This window comes from Mustelus asterias, chromosome 4 (genome assembly GCF_964213995.1).
Source record: "Mustelus asterias chromosome 4, sMusAst1.hap1.1, whole genome shotgun sequence".
In the NCBI taxonomy this organism is placed as follows: Eukaryota; Metazoa; Chordata; class Chondrichthyes; order Carcharhiniformes; family Triakidae; genus Mustelus; species Mustelus asterias.
The window spans coordinates 68,008,249-68,023,866 of record NC_135804.1 but is presented as its reverse complement, the minus strand read 5'-3'; the positions used below and the strand labels follow the sequence as shown (position 1 = coordinate 68,023,866).

General features: G+C 45.3%; 1 protein-coding gene across 1 annotated transcript in view; it reads left to right on the top strand.

Annotated features, from left to right (window-relative positions):
* Positions 1-15,618, top strand: part of LOC144492309 (immunoglobulin lambda-1 light chain-like) — a 35,722-nt gene that overhangs the window by 5,739 nt on the left and 14,365 nt on the right. The window contains exons 4-5 of the mRNA XM_078210300.1: positions 13,219-13,329; positions 13,714-13,751. Of these exons, the coding sequence (XP_078066426.1) occupies positions 13,219-13,329; positions 13,714-13,751 (149 nt within the window). The remainder of the gene's footprint in view (positions 1-13,218; positions 13,330-13,713; positions 13,752-15,618) is intronic.

Genomic DNA, 15,618 nt, shown 5'->3' with positions numbered 1-15,618 from the left:
TTTCCTGTTGAGTGAAAATTCAAATGTGGCGGCCATATATATTGAGTTGGTAATATATTCACACATTACGTAAAGAGAAACTAATTACTTGTCAGCTGATTGGAATGTGGATTAACTAACACAAAAAGTAAATAGAGTATGTTCTAAAAACAAAAAGGGCATGGGTATAAGAGCAATATGATACGATCATATACTGAGAAGTGGAGATGGGGTGGCAGGATGTAAAGTAGTGTTTGTTTCAGAACTGCAGAATTACCTGATTGAAATAAAGGTACCACATGCAGATCCAGTCTAAGACCGTGTAATGCGTGTTGAGAATAATTTAATACCAAACAAAAATTTATTTGGCGCCAGAATTTTGAAATTGCAACGAGCAGGAACTTCGAACTTAGCAAACTGTGGGATCTGTTCCATTAGTTTTAACTGTCCAAAAATCCCTGGATTCGGAGAATACATTTGAAGTTTATCTCTTAGTCACAAATAGGCTTGCATTAACGCTGCAATGAAGTTACTGTGAAAATGGCCCAGTCGTTATACTCCGGTGCCTGTTCGGCTGCACTGAAGGAGAATATAACATGGCCAATGAAGCTAACCATCACGTCTTTTGAACTGTGGGAGGAAACCAGAGCACCCGGAGCTAACCCACACAGACACGAGTAGAATGTGCAGCCTCCGCGCAGAGAGTGACCCAAGCTGGGAATCAAACCCAGGGCCCTGGCGCGGTGAGGGAGCAGTCCTTCACACTGTGCCACCAGGCTGCCCTCATGGTTCCATTAGAATAGAAAATTCCACAAAGCACCTTGTATTGAAGAGGGGAGGACGACAGAAAGCAGGAAACGTCATGCCAGTTATCTTAATATCTGCCTTAGGGATAGGTTAAAAGGGATTAATAAAGATGCCATGGCAAGGAGCTTGGGAAAAAAGTCAAGCAGGCAAAGCCAACACGATCCGAGGGGAGGAAAATCGTGTTTAATCAACGGGTTGGAGCACTTTGAACGAATAACGTGTGCTGTGGGTGAAGGACATCATGTGAAAGTAGTTTATTTGATTTCCACAAGAATCGTGCCAAGTTGTCATACCACATTTCATTGTGGATAACTAAATTTACGATGTTGTGGACAAAGGAGTAGTTTGATAACAGGAAAGTTTGAATGAGAATATAATGGTCATTTTGTGATTGGTATGATGCAACCAGTGGCGTACCACAGGGATAAGTGCAGGGGACTCAACTTCATAGAATCATAAAATACCTAAAGCAGAGGAGGAGGCTGTGTGATCCATTGAACCTGCACTAGCTCCCGACAGAGCATCTTTCCCATGTCCTATACCCATAATCTATTGTATTTACCCGATTAACGCCCCCCCCCGCCCCCCCCCCCCCCCCACCGCCCGCCCCAAATAACACATCATTGGATACTAAGGGCGAATTTAGCATGACGAGTCCACCTAAATTGCACAACGTTGTACTGTGTGAGGAAACTAGAGCAGCCGGAGGAAACACACGAATGTATATGAATGACTTACATGAAGGGATCAAAGACATTTTTGCTAAACTGGATGATGTCACAAAGATATATTGGGAAGTAAATGGTGAAAAAAGAAGAAGCTGCAAAAAGTTGGGCATTTCAGTGTTCGGAGAGTCAGATTGATCTGTCGGCCCTCATTTATCAATCGCAAGGCATAATATGCTGTTGAAGCAAGTGATTGCGGAACCTAACAAGAAGTTATAGTTTATTGCCAGGGGAATTGAATATACAATTGAATATTCTTCGGTTGTACAGGGACACTGGTGAGACAACCTTTTCAGCACGGTGTGCAGTATTCGTCTCCATTCTTAGCACAAGATCAAAATACGCTGGACGCAGTTCAGAGGAGGTTAACCAGAATTAAACCTGGGATGGGTGGGTTGTCATATGATGAATGTTGGGGGAGGCTAGAATTGCATGCAATGGAGATTAGAAGAGCAGGAGGAGATTTCACCGAAATGCATAAGATCCGGTGGGGCATCGACATGATGGATGTGGAGAGGATGTTTCCCCTCGTGGGAGAATCAAGAAAAAGCATTACTGTTGAAAGGCAATGGGGAGTCCACTTAAGATGGTCAAGAAAGCAAATGCTTATCTCAGAATGTTCTGAGCCTTTGGAACATTCTTCCTCTAAAGGCAGTAGAAACAACTTATCCAAGTATACTTGAGCACAGGTAGATAGGTCCTTGATAATAAAATGGGTGAATTGATATGTTGGATATGTTACAATGAGAACAGCCAAGGTCTTATTGAATGGCCAAATAGACTTGAATGACCGCAATGACTCAGACCACTCCTATGATCTTCAACTGAGCTATTACAAGCGTATTTTGTTCCTTCAGATTTCATTTCGTATTCCTTAAAAAAAGATTATTTTTTGCGAACCTTTTCCCCTTGCACTCATTCGGAAAGCTGCACGAAAGCCAAATTTTAATGGAATTCATAATTGAAGCAGCCAGAGAAAAGGGCGCTGATTGTTTGGCAGTTCGACTTTAATTGACAGGTGCAGTTAATTTCTCTTTTGGTAACACTGTAAGCTTAGTGAAACCAGAGATGCATTGAGGCCACAATGTTTAAAATTATCCACGTTACACTGTCACCATCTTTTCAGTCTTCTTTGTCAAGTCAAAGGCAATAGCTGTTCTGCCGCAGCTCCGAGAAGAGCACATGGACGTTTCACCTTCCAACAATTCTGAAACGGTAAAATCCGAAGGCCGTCAGATAATACGGTATATATCAAGGGAAATGTAGGTGTGAAAAGCTTCTTGCCTCCAATTGTTTTGCAAGTCTCTGTTTCCTTTTCAGGTCAGATCTTGGAAGCAAATTCAAAATGAGTTCAGACAGTAATTTGTTCTTCTGATGCAATTAAAATTGTGTCACGGTGAACTAACAATAACTACCCAAATGATTTCCAAGCACCTTAAAATAGTATGCAGATCTCATTTCCAATTGCATTATTTTGCAACTTAGAAATATAAAAATATTCACAGTACTTGCATATCAAAGTGCCAACAAATAATGCCCAATTGAAAAAAATCAATATTACATCTCAATAATGGCAGGAAATTTTGTTTTGAGTACGCAGCGCCTTTGCGGTTCCACCCCTCCCCCCTCCCTTCCCCCCAAGCCCACTATACTCCGTTTGATTCATCTCGTTCTGTGGACATATCTGTAGTTATTGTTCCTTATCTTATGTCCACCTATCCAATTGAGTTCACTTGTGATTTTCATCTTTACCGGCTCACTTGGCATTGAATATCACGTCCTCAATATTTTTATATGATCTTTTCGAAAAAAGCTATCAGTTCCTAATGATCGCACAGCCAAAGGATTCGCAAACCCTGCGTTTGGAACCTCTACAATACATCTCACGTGTCACCGCAGTTCATAATTTCAAATACTTCCAGTTGTACGCTTCACAGTCTTAATCGATTCTAAAGGAAGAACGAACTCTTAACAACATCCCACCCTCAACACCTCAACCCCTTTCTACTGCCGCCCCGCCCTTCAGATATTTATAACTTCCCTGTTGGGAATGATCTTCTAAATATTTTCTTGCACGGCCTCATTAACTCTGATAATTCGATTTTAACCAATTCATGTGATGCTGGACATGGTAGCATTCATCGACCATCCACAATTGTGCTGCACAACGTGGTAATGTGTTGCTTTCTTGAACTAGAGCAATCTATGAGTCGCAAGGTGCACCCAACGTGCTGGCAGCGTCTGTCTGCAAGGGTTTTGACCCAGGATTAGTGAAATAATGCTGATATACTTGCAGCACGGGTATTGAGTGGTTTTTAGGGGAACCACCATGTGGGCGTGTTCCCCTGTATCTGCTGTCCTGTACTTTTCGTTGGAAGCAGTCAGGTTTCGAATGCGCTGACATAGGAGGTGTGCTGAGTTCCTGTAGTACACCCTTCAAAGGGTACGCATGCCTGCCACAGTACTTCAGTGGTTGCGGGAGTAAATTCACGTGACGCAAACTGGCTGTTTCGTCCCGGATCCTGTCCACCTTCCTGAACGTGGTGATAGCTGCACTCACCCAGGCAAGTGGAAATTATTCCGCCGAATTTATGCCGAATTGTGGTGGACAGTGTTTGGGGAGGCATGGGGCCAGTCATTTGCTGCTGTATTCCGAAGTTCAGGCCTGCTTTTCCAGCTAAGGTATTTATGTGACATATCCAGTTCAGGTTATGGTCAATTATTTCCTCCAGGGTGTGGGTAGTGGGGCAGTCTTCAATGATAATGCCTTTGAATGTCGAGGCACGACAGTTAGTTGGTTCCTTGCTCGCAATCGTCATTGCTTAGCACCTGTGTGGCGTGAATACTTAATATTTGGGCGTGATCTCTTCAGTGTCGGAGGATTCAACACGGCCACCAAAAATTGCACAATTAGAGTAAATCCTTACTTCTCACATAACATGAGAATGAATGACGCTGCTGAAGAAACTAAAATTAACAATTCCTAGGAACTATGCTGAGGGACTCTTGTGGTAATGTCCTGGAACTGAATTGATTGACCACCAACTAGCAGTGCCATTGACGTTTGTGCAAGATATGATTTCAACAAAAGGGAATTTAATTCCATTGGTGTCCTATGATTCCTCTTTTGCTGGGACTCCTTCATAGTACACTCAATCAAATGCTAACAGGGAGTGACTGCTACCTCCTCCGTTGAGTACGCCCTTTGGTCCGTGTTTGAACCAACATTATGCCGTCAGCAGCTGAGTGCCAATGGAGAAACGCAAACAACCCATCAGTGATCAGGATATTGTGAAGATCGTGACGCTTAGTTGATCACCCATCTCATCATTTCAGACGGAGATTAGACGGACGGGGAGCAAATATGCAGGATGGATTCCTCCTTCATTGTACGTATAGGAAACCTGGGCAATTTTGCACATTTGAGTGGATTCCCTTGCTGAAGCTGTACTAAAACAGGGTTGTCTATGGCGTAACCACGTTTTGGAGTACATATTTTCAGTAGTATTGCTGGAATATTCTCAGACACCGAGCATTCGCAGCATCCATTGTCCTCAGTCTGTGTTGATATTATCTGAAGGGACTTTTTCTTAATTTTAAACTGAAAACCGGAAGTGGGCTGCGAAGGAGTCTGGGAAGGGTTTTTTAACTTTAAAAGTCAATTACCTGAGAGGATCACCCTCATTGTTCTACTGGAGCAAGCAGAGATGGAGTGATTTGTGGCAGGAGTGCTGGTGAGAGATTTATTTATTTCGTCAGTTAGTGTGGTTTTTTTGCCTTTATTTTTGTAGTAGTATTTTTCTTAATTTTAAACTGAAAACCGGAAGTGGGCTGCGAAGGAGTCTGGGAAGGTTTTTTTTAAACTTTAAAAGTCAGTGAACCGGGAGGATCACCCTCATTGTTCCACTGGAGGAAGCAGAGAGGGAGTGATTTGTGGCAGGAGTGCTGGTGAGAGATTTATTGATTTATTTAGTCAGTTAGTGTTGTTTTTTTGCCTTTATTTTTGCAGTAGTATTTTTCTTATTTTTTAAACTGAAAACCGGAAGTGAGCTGCTAAGGAGTCTGGGAAGGGTTTTTTTAAGCGCGCGAAGTAGAAAAGGTCGGCTGTAGTAAACAGTGGGCAGCGTCGGGAGCGGGCAGGGGAGTGAGTGGGAAGCAGAGTGTGAGCTATAAGGGCTTTGGCTCACAGGGCTTCGTGGGACAGGGCGAGCAGGGGTGAGTTCTTTCATTCTTATTTACTTTTCTCTGTGTACCTTGGTATAAAGGGGCAAATATGAGTGTAAGGCCAGTGTTTTGTTATCAGTGTAGGATGTGGGAGGACCTGGAGGCACCTGGCCTCCCGGACATCCACAGCTGTGAGGGGTGTGTTGAGCTGCGGTTCATGAGGGGCCGTGTTAAGGAGCTGGAACTGCAGCTCGAGGTTCTTAGGCTGTTAAGAGAGAATGAGGAGATGATAGACAGGAGCTATCATCAGGAGGTCACACCAGGGCCACGGGTGGAGGCCAAGTGGGTGATGGCCAGGAAGGGTAAAGCTCGGGTGATTGAGAGCACCCCGGTGGATGTGCCCCTACACAACAAGTACTCCTGCCTGAGTACTGCTGGGGGGACAGCCCACCTGGGGGAAGCAGCAGTGGCCGTGTCTCCGGAGTGGAGTCCGGCCCTGGAACTCAGAGGGCTAAGGAAAAGAGGAGGAAGGCAGTGTTAATCAGGGACTCGACAGTAAGGGTGTCGGACACGCGTTTTTGCGGAGGCAGGCGGGAGTCTCGGATGGTGGTCTGCCTCCCTGGGGCCGGGATCCAGGATGTCGCTGGTTGACTCCCGGAAATCCTGAGTGGGGAGGGAGAGGAGACAGAGGTAGCGGTACATATTGGTACCGCTGATGTGGGAAGGAAGGGGGAAGGGGTCATGAAAAGAGAGTATAGGGAATTAGGGAGACAGCTGAGAAGGAGGAAAGCAAAGGTAGTAATCTCAGGATTGCTGCCTGTGCCACGGGAGGGTGAGGGCAGTAATGGAGTGAGGTGGAGGATGAATGTGTGGCTGAGTGACTGGTGCAGGGGGCAGGGGTTCAGGTTCCTGGATCATTGGGACCTCTTTAGGGGCAGGTGTGACCTGTACACAAAAATGGGTGGCACTTGAATCCCAGGGGGACCAATATCCTGGCGGGAATGTTGGCTAAGGCGACTGTGGAGAGTTTAAACGAGATAAGTTGGGGAGACGGGATCGAGATAAGGTGACTGGGAGTGAGGAAGTTTGCTCGCAAACAGAGAAGGGTTATAGACGGTGCAAGAGGGAGATGGACGGGCTTAGAGAAGGGGAGAGCTCAGACCAAAGGATTGAGATGTGTTTACATTAATGCCAGGAGTATAGTTAATAAAAGGGATGAGCTCAGAGCGTGGATCGATGCCTGGAAGTGTGATGTGGTGGCCATTACAGAGACTTGGATGTCTCAGGGACAGGACTGGATACTACAGTTGCCGGGATTCAGATGTTTCAGGAAGGACAGGGAGGGAGGCAAGAGAGTGGGTGGAGTGGCACTGCTGATCAGGAATAGTGTCACAGCTGTATAGAAGGTGTATGCTGTGGAGGGATTGTCTACAGAGTCTCTTTGGGTGGAAGTTTGGAGTGGGAAGGGGTCGATCACTTTGCTGGGAGTTTTCTATAGGCCGCCCAATAGTGACAGGAAGGTGGAGGAGCAGATAGGGAAACAGATCCTGGAGAGGTGCAATAATAGCAGAGTTGTTGTGATGGGAGACTTTAATTTCCCAAACATAGATTGGAATATCCCTAGGGTAAGGGGATTGGATGGGGAGGAGTTCGTTAGGTGTGTTCAGGAGGGTTTCCTGACACAGCATGTGGACAAGCCTCCAAGAGGAGAGGCTGTACTTGATCTGATACTGAGCAATGAACCTGGACAAGTGTCATATCTCTCATTGGGAGAGCATCTTGGGGATAGCGATCATAACTCTATCTCCTTTATGATTGCATTGGAAGAAGAGAGGATCAAGCAAGCTAGGAAAGTGTTTGTATGGAGTAAGGGGAAATATGAAGACATAAGGCAACAAATTAGAGGAGTAAATTGGAAGGAGGTATTCTCGGGGAAATCTAATGAAGAGAGGTGGCAGTTATTCAAGAAATGTCTTTCGAGGGTTCTACAGGACAATGTTCTGAGCAGACAGGGAGGAGTTGGGAGGTTAAAGGAACCGTGGTGCACGAAAGGTGTGCGGGACTTAGTCGAGAAGAAAAGGAAAGAGTACAAAAGGTTCAGAGAGCTTGGCGAAGATAGGAATCTAGATGAGTATACGACTTGTAGGAAGGGACTGAAGAAGGAAATTAGGAGAACCAGAAGTGGTCACGAGAAGGCCTTGCCAAGTAGAATAAAGGAAAACCCTAAGGCGTTCTATAAATATGTGAAAAGTAAAAGGATGAGACGTGAGGGAATAGGGCCTATAAAAGGTGAAGGCGGGAAAATCTGTACAGAACCAGTAGAAATGGCAGAGGTGCTCAATGAGTTTTTTGCCTCGGTTTTCACAGAGGAGAAGGACATGGGTGGATGTACTGTGGACTTGCGGTGGACCGAAAAGATTGAGTATGTGGACTTTAACAAAGAGGTCGTGCTGGAATCTTTGAATGGCATCAGGGTAGATAAGTCGCAGGGTACGGATCGGATGTACCCCAGGTTACTGTGGGAGACGAGGGAAGAGATTGCAGAACCTCTCGCGATGATCTTTGCGTCGTCGATGGAGACGGGAGAGGTGCCGGAGGATTGGAGGATTGACGATGTGGTTCCTATTTTCAAGAAGGGGAATAGGGATAGCCCAGGAAATTACTGACCGCTGAGTCTAAACTCAGTGGTTGGTAAGCTGATGGAGAAGATCCTGAGGGAAACGATTTATGAGCATTTAGAGAGGTTTAGTATGCTCAACAATACTCAGTATGGCTTTGTCAAAGGCAGATCGTGCCTTACGAGCCTGGTGGAGTTCTTCGAAAATGTGACTAAACACAATGACGAAGGGAAAGCGGTAGATGTGGTTTATATGGATTTTAGCAATGCGTTCGATAAGGTTCCACATGCAAAGCTTCTAGAAAAAGTGAGAGGGCATGGGATCCAAATGGCTGCTGCCCTGTGGATCCAGAACTGGCTTGCCCAGAGGAGGCAGAGAGTGGGTACAGATGGGTCTTTTTCTAAATGGAGGTCAGTCACCAGTGGTGTGCCCCAGGGATCAGTTCTGGGACACTTGCTGTTTGTCATTTTCATAAATAACCTGGATGAGGAAGTGGAGGGATGGGTTGGTAAGTTTGCCGATGACACCAAGGTTGGTGGGGTTGTGGATAGTCTGGAGGGATGTCAGAAGTTACAGAGGGACATAGATAGGATGCAAGACTGGGCGGAGAAGTGGCAGATGGACTTCAACCCAGATAAATGCATAGTGGTCCATTTTGGCAGGTCAAGTGGGATGAAGGAGTACAATATTAAGGGAAAGACTCATAGTACGGTAGAGGATCAGAAGGACCTTGGGGTCCGGCTCCATAGGGCTCTAAAATCGGCCCCGCAGGTGGAGGAGGTGGTTAAGAAGGCGTATGATGTGCTGGCCTTTATCAATCGAGGGATTGAGTTTAGGAGTCCGGGGATAATGATGCAGCTATATAAGACCCCCGTCAGACCCCACTTGGAGTCCTGTGCTCAATTCTGGCCGCCTCATTACAGGAAGGATGTGGAAAAGATTCAAAGGGTGCAGAGGAGTTTACAAGGATGTTGCCTGGATTGCGTGGCATGCCTTATGAAGATAGGCTGAGGGACGTCGGTCTTTTCTCCTTGGAGAGACGTAGGATGAGAGGAGACCTAATAGAGGTATAGAGGATGTTGAGAGTCATAAATCGGGTGGGCTCTGAGAGGCATTTTCCCAGGGTGGAAATGGCTGCTACGAGAGGACACAGGTTTAAGTTGCTGGGGGGTAGGTACAGGGGAAATGTTAGGGGGAAGCTTTTCACACAGAGGGTGGTGGGCGAATGGAATCGGTTGCCATCAGTGGTGGTGGAGGCAAACTCAATAGGGTCTTTTAAGAGACTCCTGGATGAGTACATGGGACTTAATAGGATGGAGGGTTATTGATAGGCCTAACACGTAGGGATATTTTCGGCACAACTTGTGGGGCCGAAGGGCCTGTTTTGTAGTTTTCTATGTTTCTATGAATCGAATGCGTAATCCATGGCGACGTCAGGAGCAGGGCGAAATGGATACTCCACTCGACAACTTTTCAATTAAGATGATTGTAATAGCTTCAGGTTTACTTTTTGCACGGATGTATTGGGACAGATTTTATTTTCCTAAAGAACGCTCTGTTGGTACGACACTCAACAATAGTTTCTCAGTGGGCATTACACTTTTATATGAAGATTGCAAATGATTGAATTAAACTTGCACTATTTACTGTGGTAGGTTTTGAAGCTTGTCTCCAGAGCTTTACCCGGGTTACGAGTCGAGTGACCATACGATTACGCCACAATCTCCCGATGCTGGTGTTCAGTATTGAGCCACGGTTCTCAGTAACACTGGTCGGTTTTTCCCAGTGTATTCTTTGAGCTTCGTCTCCACAAAGTGCAAGCGGTGAACACCGTTTCTTCTTCAAGCACACCAATCCCCCTTTTAAAAGTAAAATTTTGAAATCTATTTCAAATTACTGTAATATTTCAGTGACCTGTTATCTGATTGTCTTCCGTCCTGTTGCCCTATCCGTACAGCGTTCTATGTTTCTCAGATATCCTGTGTTTCTCTTTGACTCTAAATCGCTTAAGTCGGCAGCAGTTTTGAAATGTTCCCACTTGCATTAATTACAGCCCCTCTGGTTTCTGCAAGGTCTGTACCCTAAGATGTGCTTTCGTATTCTATTGCTTCCAGTACATATCAATAACCCTGAACCGCGCCACTATTGCTATTAAGAATGTGCGCTCTTGGGTCCTGTGCCGCAATGCGCCCGCTACCCTCGAACTCAGGTAAATCTACTCGGGTCACTTCTCATAAATGCATAGTGAATAGATATCTCCGATTGGTTTGCAAGACTAATTTTGAGCTGCCTACTATGTGGCTTCAGAGTTGCGGCCAATCAAATCCATGTCAGACTAAGTTTGTGTTCGGTGGCTGATATACAAAAGTGATGTTCAACTTTATGGCTGAAAGCAAATCACACAGATCGAACACAAGTCAACCAACAACACAGATAGAAAGCCAAGATTAACATCTTTAAAATATATTGTGTTGTACTTTTGATCACATGCGAGATTCTAAGTGCCTAAGTTAAATTATCATCACAACGATTCAAAACTCTCCCTGGCCCTATACTCAACCCTAGAACACCTAGAAAACAAAGACATCTATGTCAGACTCTTATTCATAGACGGCAGCTCAGCCTTTAACACGATTGTTCCTCCGAGGTTCATCTCTAAACTTCATGGCCTAGGGCTCGGCTCCATTCTCTGCGACTGGATCCTTGACTTCCTAAACCACCGACCGTAATCAGTAAGGATAGGCAATAACACCTCCTCCGTGATCATCCTCAACATCGGTGCTCCCGCAAGGCTATGGCATCAGCCCCTTACTATATTCCTTATTCACCTTTGACTGTATGGACAAATTCCCATCCAACTCGGTTTTCAAGTTTGCTGATGACACCACGGTTGTGGGCTGGATCTCATTAATGACGAGACATTGTGCAGGAAAGAGATAGATAATCTGGTGAACTGGGTGACCACAATAATCTCTTACTCAATGTCAACAAAACGAAAGAGAAAGTCATCAGCTTCAGAAAGCGTAGTGGAGGGCATGCCCCTGTCTGCATCAATGGAGACAAAGTAGAAATAGTGGAGAGCCTCACGTTTTTAGGTGTCCAGATCATCAACAAACTATCCTGGTTCCTCCAAGCGGACGCTATAGATAGGAAAGCCCAACAACGCCTCGACTTTCTCAGCAGAAAAAGAAAATTGGTCATGTCTGCAACAACTCTCACCAACATCTGCAGATGCACCTTAGAAAACATTCTTTCTGATTGTATCGCAACTTGCTATGGCTCCTGCTCTGCCCAAGACCGCAAGAAACTACAAAGGGATGTGAATGAAGCCCAGTCCACCAATCAAACCTGCCTCCCATCCATGGGCACTGTCTACACTTTCTGCTGCCTCGGAGAAGCAGTTAGCATAATCAATGATCCCACGGACCCCCGACATACTCTCTTTCACCTTCTTCTGTCGGGAAACAGATACCAAAGTCCGATTTAACGTGCCAACCGCCTCAAGAACAGTTTTTCCCCTGCTACCATCAGACTTTTGAATGGACCTACCTCGCATTACGTTGATCTTTCTCTGCACCGTAGCTATGACTGTAACATTACATTCTGCATTCTCTCCTTTCCTTCGAAACATAGAAGCATAGAAAAACTACAGCACAAAACCGGCCGTTCGGCCCCACAAGTTGTGCCGAAAATATCCCTACCTTCTAGGCCTACCTATAACCCTCCATCCTATTAAGTCCCATGTACTCATCCAGGAGTCTCTTAAAAGAACCTATTGAGTTTGCCTCCACCACCACTGACCGCAGCCAATTTCATCCGCCCGCCACCCTCTGTGTAAAAAACGTCCCCCCAAACATTTCCCCTGTACCTACCCCCCCAGCAACTTAAACCTGTCGTAGCAGCCATTTCCACCTTGGGAAAAAGCCTCTGAGAGTCCACCCGACCTATGCCTCTCAACATCTTATATACCTCTATTAGGTCTCCTCTCATCCTATGTCTCTCCAAGGGGAAATGACCGAGCTCCCTCAGCCTATCCTCATAACGCATGCCACTCAATCCAGGCAACATCCTTGTAAATCTCCTCTGCACCATTTCAATCTTTTCCACATCCTTCCTGTAATGAGGCGGCCAGAACTGAGCACAGTACTCTAAGTGGGGTCTGACGGGGGTCTTATATAGCTGCATCATTATCCCCGGACTCCTAAACTCAATCCCTCGATTGATAAAGGCCAGCACACCATACGCCTTCCTAACCACCTCCTCCACCTGCGGGGCCAATTTTAGAGTCCTATGGAGCCGGACCCCAAGGTCCTTCTGATCCTCTACCGTACTAAGAGTCTGTCCCTTAATATTGTACTCCTTCATCCCATTTGACCTGCCAAAATGGACCACTACGCATTTATCTGGGTTGAAGTCCATCTGCCACTTCTCCGCCCAGTCTTGCATCCTATCTATCCCTCTGTAACTTCTGACATGTCGTGGGCAAACTTACCAACCCATCCCTCCACTTCCTCATCCAGGTCATTTATGAAAATGACAAACAGCAAGGGTCCCAGAACTGATCCCTGGGGCATACCACTCGTGACCGACCTCCATTTAGAAAAATACCCATCTATACCCACTCTCTGCCTCCTTTGGGCCAGCTAGTTCTGGATCCACAGGGCAGCAGCCCCTTGGATTCCATGCCCTCTCACTTTTCCTTCTCAATGAACGGTATTCATTGCCTGTATAGCGCGCAAGAAACAATACTTTTCACTGTATACTAATATATGTGACAACAATATATCGAATCAAATCACAGTTGCACTGAAAGGAGGAAGCTAATAAAATATTTTTTGTGCAGTTATTTTGTCATCCTTTTGGAGTTATTTTTTTCCCTATTCCTATATGAAGATTCCTCTCAGTAACATTCATTAATCTTGCAGATACCGGCATTAAATTTGTACTGTTGACAGCTGGGTGCGTCGTCAGTGGGCTCGTCTGTCTTGTGCTTGTGACCATCATCGGGAAGCAATGCGCGTTACGGACTTGCAAAGGTAAGAACAGATTTAGCAATTTACGTTTAAAATGTTAAAATGCATGTCGAAATTTGACGCGAGTTGAGTATTTGAATAGTGCGTGCACAATTATATTTATGTACATTTATAATGTCAGATCTCCGGCTGCGCTCGCCTAAAAACCGGAGATTCCTTCCCGGCTTCAATGGACGTTAACATCGTCCAGCACTCCCCACTCTCCCCCCCCCCCCCCCCCCCACCCCGCCCCCCACTACCCCCACCGCCCGCTGAAATTCCAGTGGCGAGCGCTATGGGAGAATTCGGAACCGTATGTTACTTCAAAGATGCAAACTGTATTCTCACCTGCTCTGTAAAACAAACAACCTGACAATTTCGTTTCGATTTTTTATTTCCAATGCATAGTGACAGCTGGAGATGTATCGCCTCCTTCTGCAGAAACGGTATGTTTATATGTTTTAAACGCAGTGAATTCGTTTTGTTACGTTCAAAAAAATGTTCGTTTTCTGTTTCTTTATTTACGTGCTCAAAATCTTAGATTATGTTTATCTGCTAATTCTGGCATACCGCTTTAGAAATGACGAACAGAACTTCCAGTTTAGTTTTCATTATCAGTTTGTACGTTGGAAAATGGAATGAAAACGGCTCCGATTCTGTTTTCAAAGTTGAAGTCGTTGAGGTTGCAGAGCCTGTACGACCAACGTTAAGGCACTTAGGTGTTAAACTGTATGGCTGTTTTTCAAATGTCAACATCCGTATTTTACTGTGCAACAGAAATTTAACGAGCAGGTTGACCAATCCGCACGCAGACCTATAATTTAATTTGGAGCTGTAATTCAACGTGAACGTCTGCACCTAAAAAAAAGAAATATGAAACCTAAAATTGAACAAGGGAGAGGTGCGGAAAAAGAGAGAGAATTAAAGATATTAAAGAGATGAGATTATGACGGGAAAAATATGTTTTCAAGATTTCCAAAGTAACCTCAATTTTGTAGGAAAACCCTTCGTTGCTAACCTCAGGGACAACTGACAGGAAATATTTCATATTAGTATTCGCTAATATGCCATATTTTCCATTTTAGAGATATTTATCGTGAATTTGTGCTTCTCTGAATATGTCAATCAATAGCACGGCACAACCACTCCCTAATTGGCAGATTCAGGCAGACTCCAAATCAGGAACTCGAATGCAGGTCATCTAAATATACTTTAAATAAATTAAGTACCAAATAATATGAGGAAAACCATAGGGTCAATTAGAGGCCATATAGGAAATCTGTAGGATGACCCGGAAGTTGTGGATACAGTCCTCAATAACATTGCAACGATCTTCACAATGGAAAAAGAGGACGCAGTAGTAGGCATCAGAGTGGAAGACTATGAAATTTTAAAGAAAATTAACATAAAGCAAGAAGGTACTAGCATGCTTAACGGCCTTAAAAGTGAGCACAACTGCAGGCATGGATGATATGCATCACAGGTTGTTGAGGGAGGCAGGTGAGGAGATATGTGGGGCATCGACAGTAATTTTCAAATCCTCCTTGGCGACAGCTGGAAGACAAGGAATATTCCCCCGCAGCTCCAGGGACCCGGCTTCAATTCCCGCTTTGGGTGACTCTCTGGAGTTTGCACAATCCCCCCCTCCACACCGTCTCCCCAACCCCTTACCCCTTCCCCCCACCCCGCGCCGCCCCCCCCCCCCCCGCCCCCTGTCTGCATGCCTTCCTCCACGTGCTCGTGTTTCTTCCCACTGTCAAAATATGTGCAGGTTAGATGAATTGGCCCAACATTTTCAAAATCAATTTTCCCGCCTTTCCTGGAAAGTAAAGTAAAGTTTATTTATTAGTCACAAGTAAGGCTTACATTAACACTGCAATGAAGTTATTGTGGAATTCCCCGTGTCGCCACATTCCAGCGCTGTTCGGGTCAATGCACCTAACCAGCACGTCTGTCAGAGTGTGGGAGGAAACCGGAGCACCCGGAGGAAACGAACGAAGACCGTGCAAACGCAACACAGACAGTGGCCCAAGCCGGGAATTGAACCCGGTCCCTGGCGCTGTGAGGCAGCAGTGCTAACCACTGTGCCATCGTGGCATAATCCAGCAAACATTAACACAAATCAGTCACTAATCATCCGTATCACCAACTCCAGTCAATAACAATTGACACACTGAACTCAAGGGATCTCATTTGTCCTTAATTTCGAATGTGACCTCGCTCAGTTACCCTGGGTAGTGAAATAGAGAATGAGTCCCACAGACTCTAACCCACGTGGCACTCTTCTGACCCTGAGAAAATCCTTATGTCTGC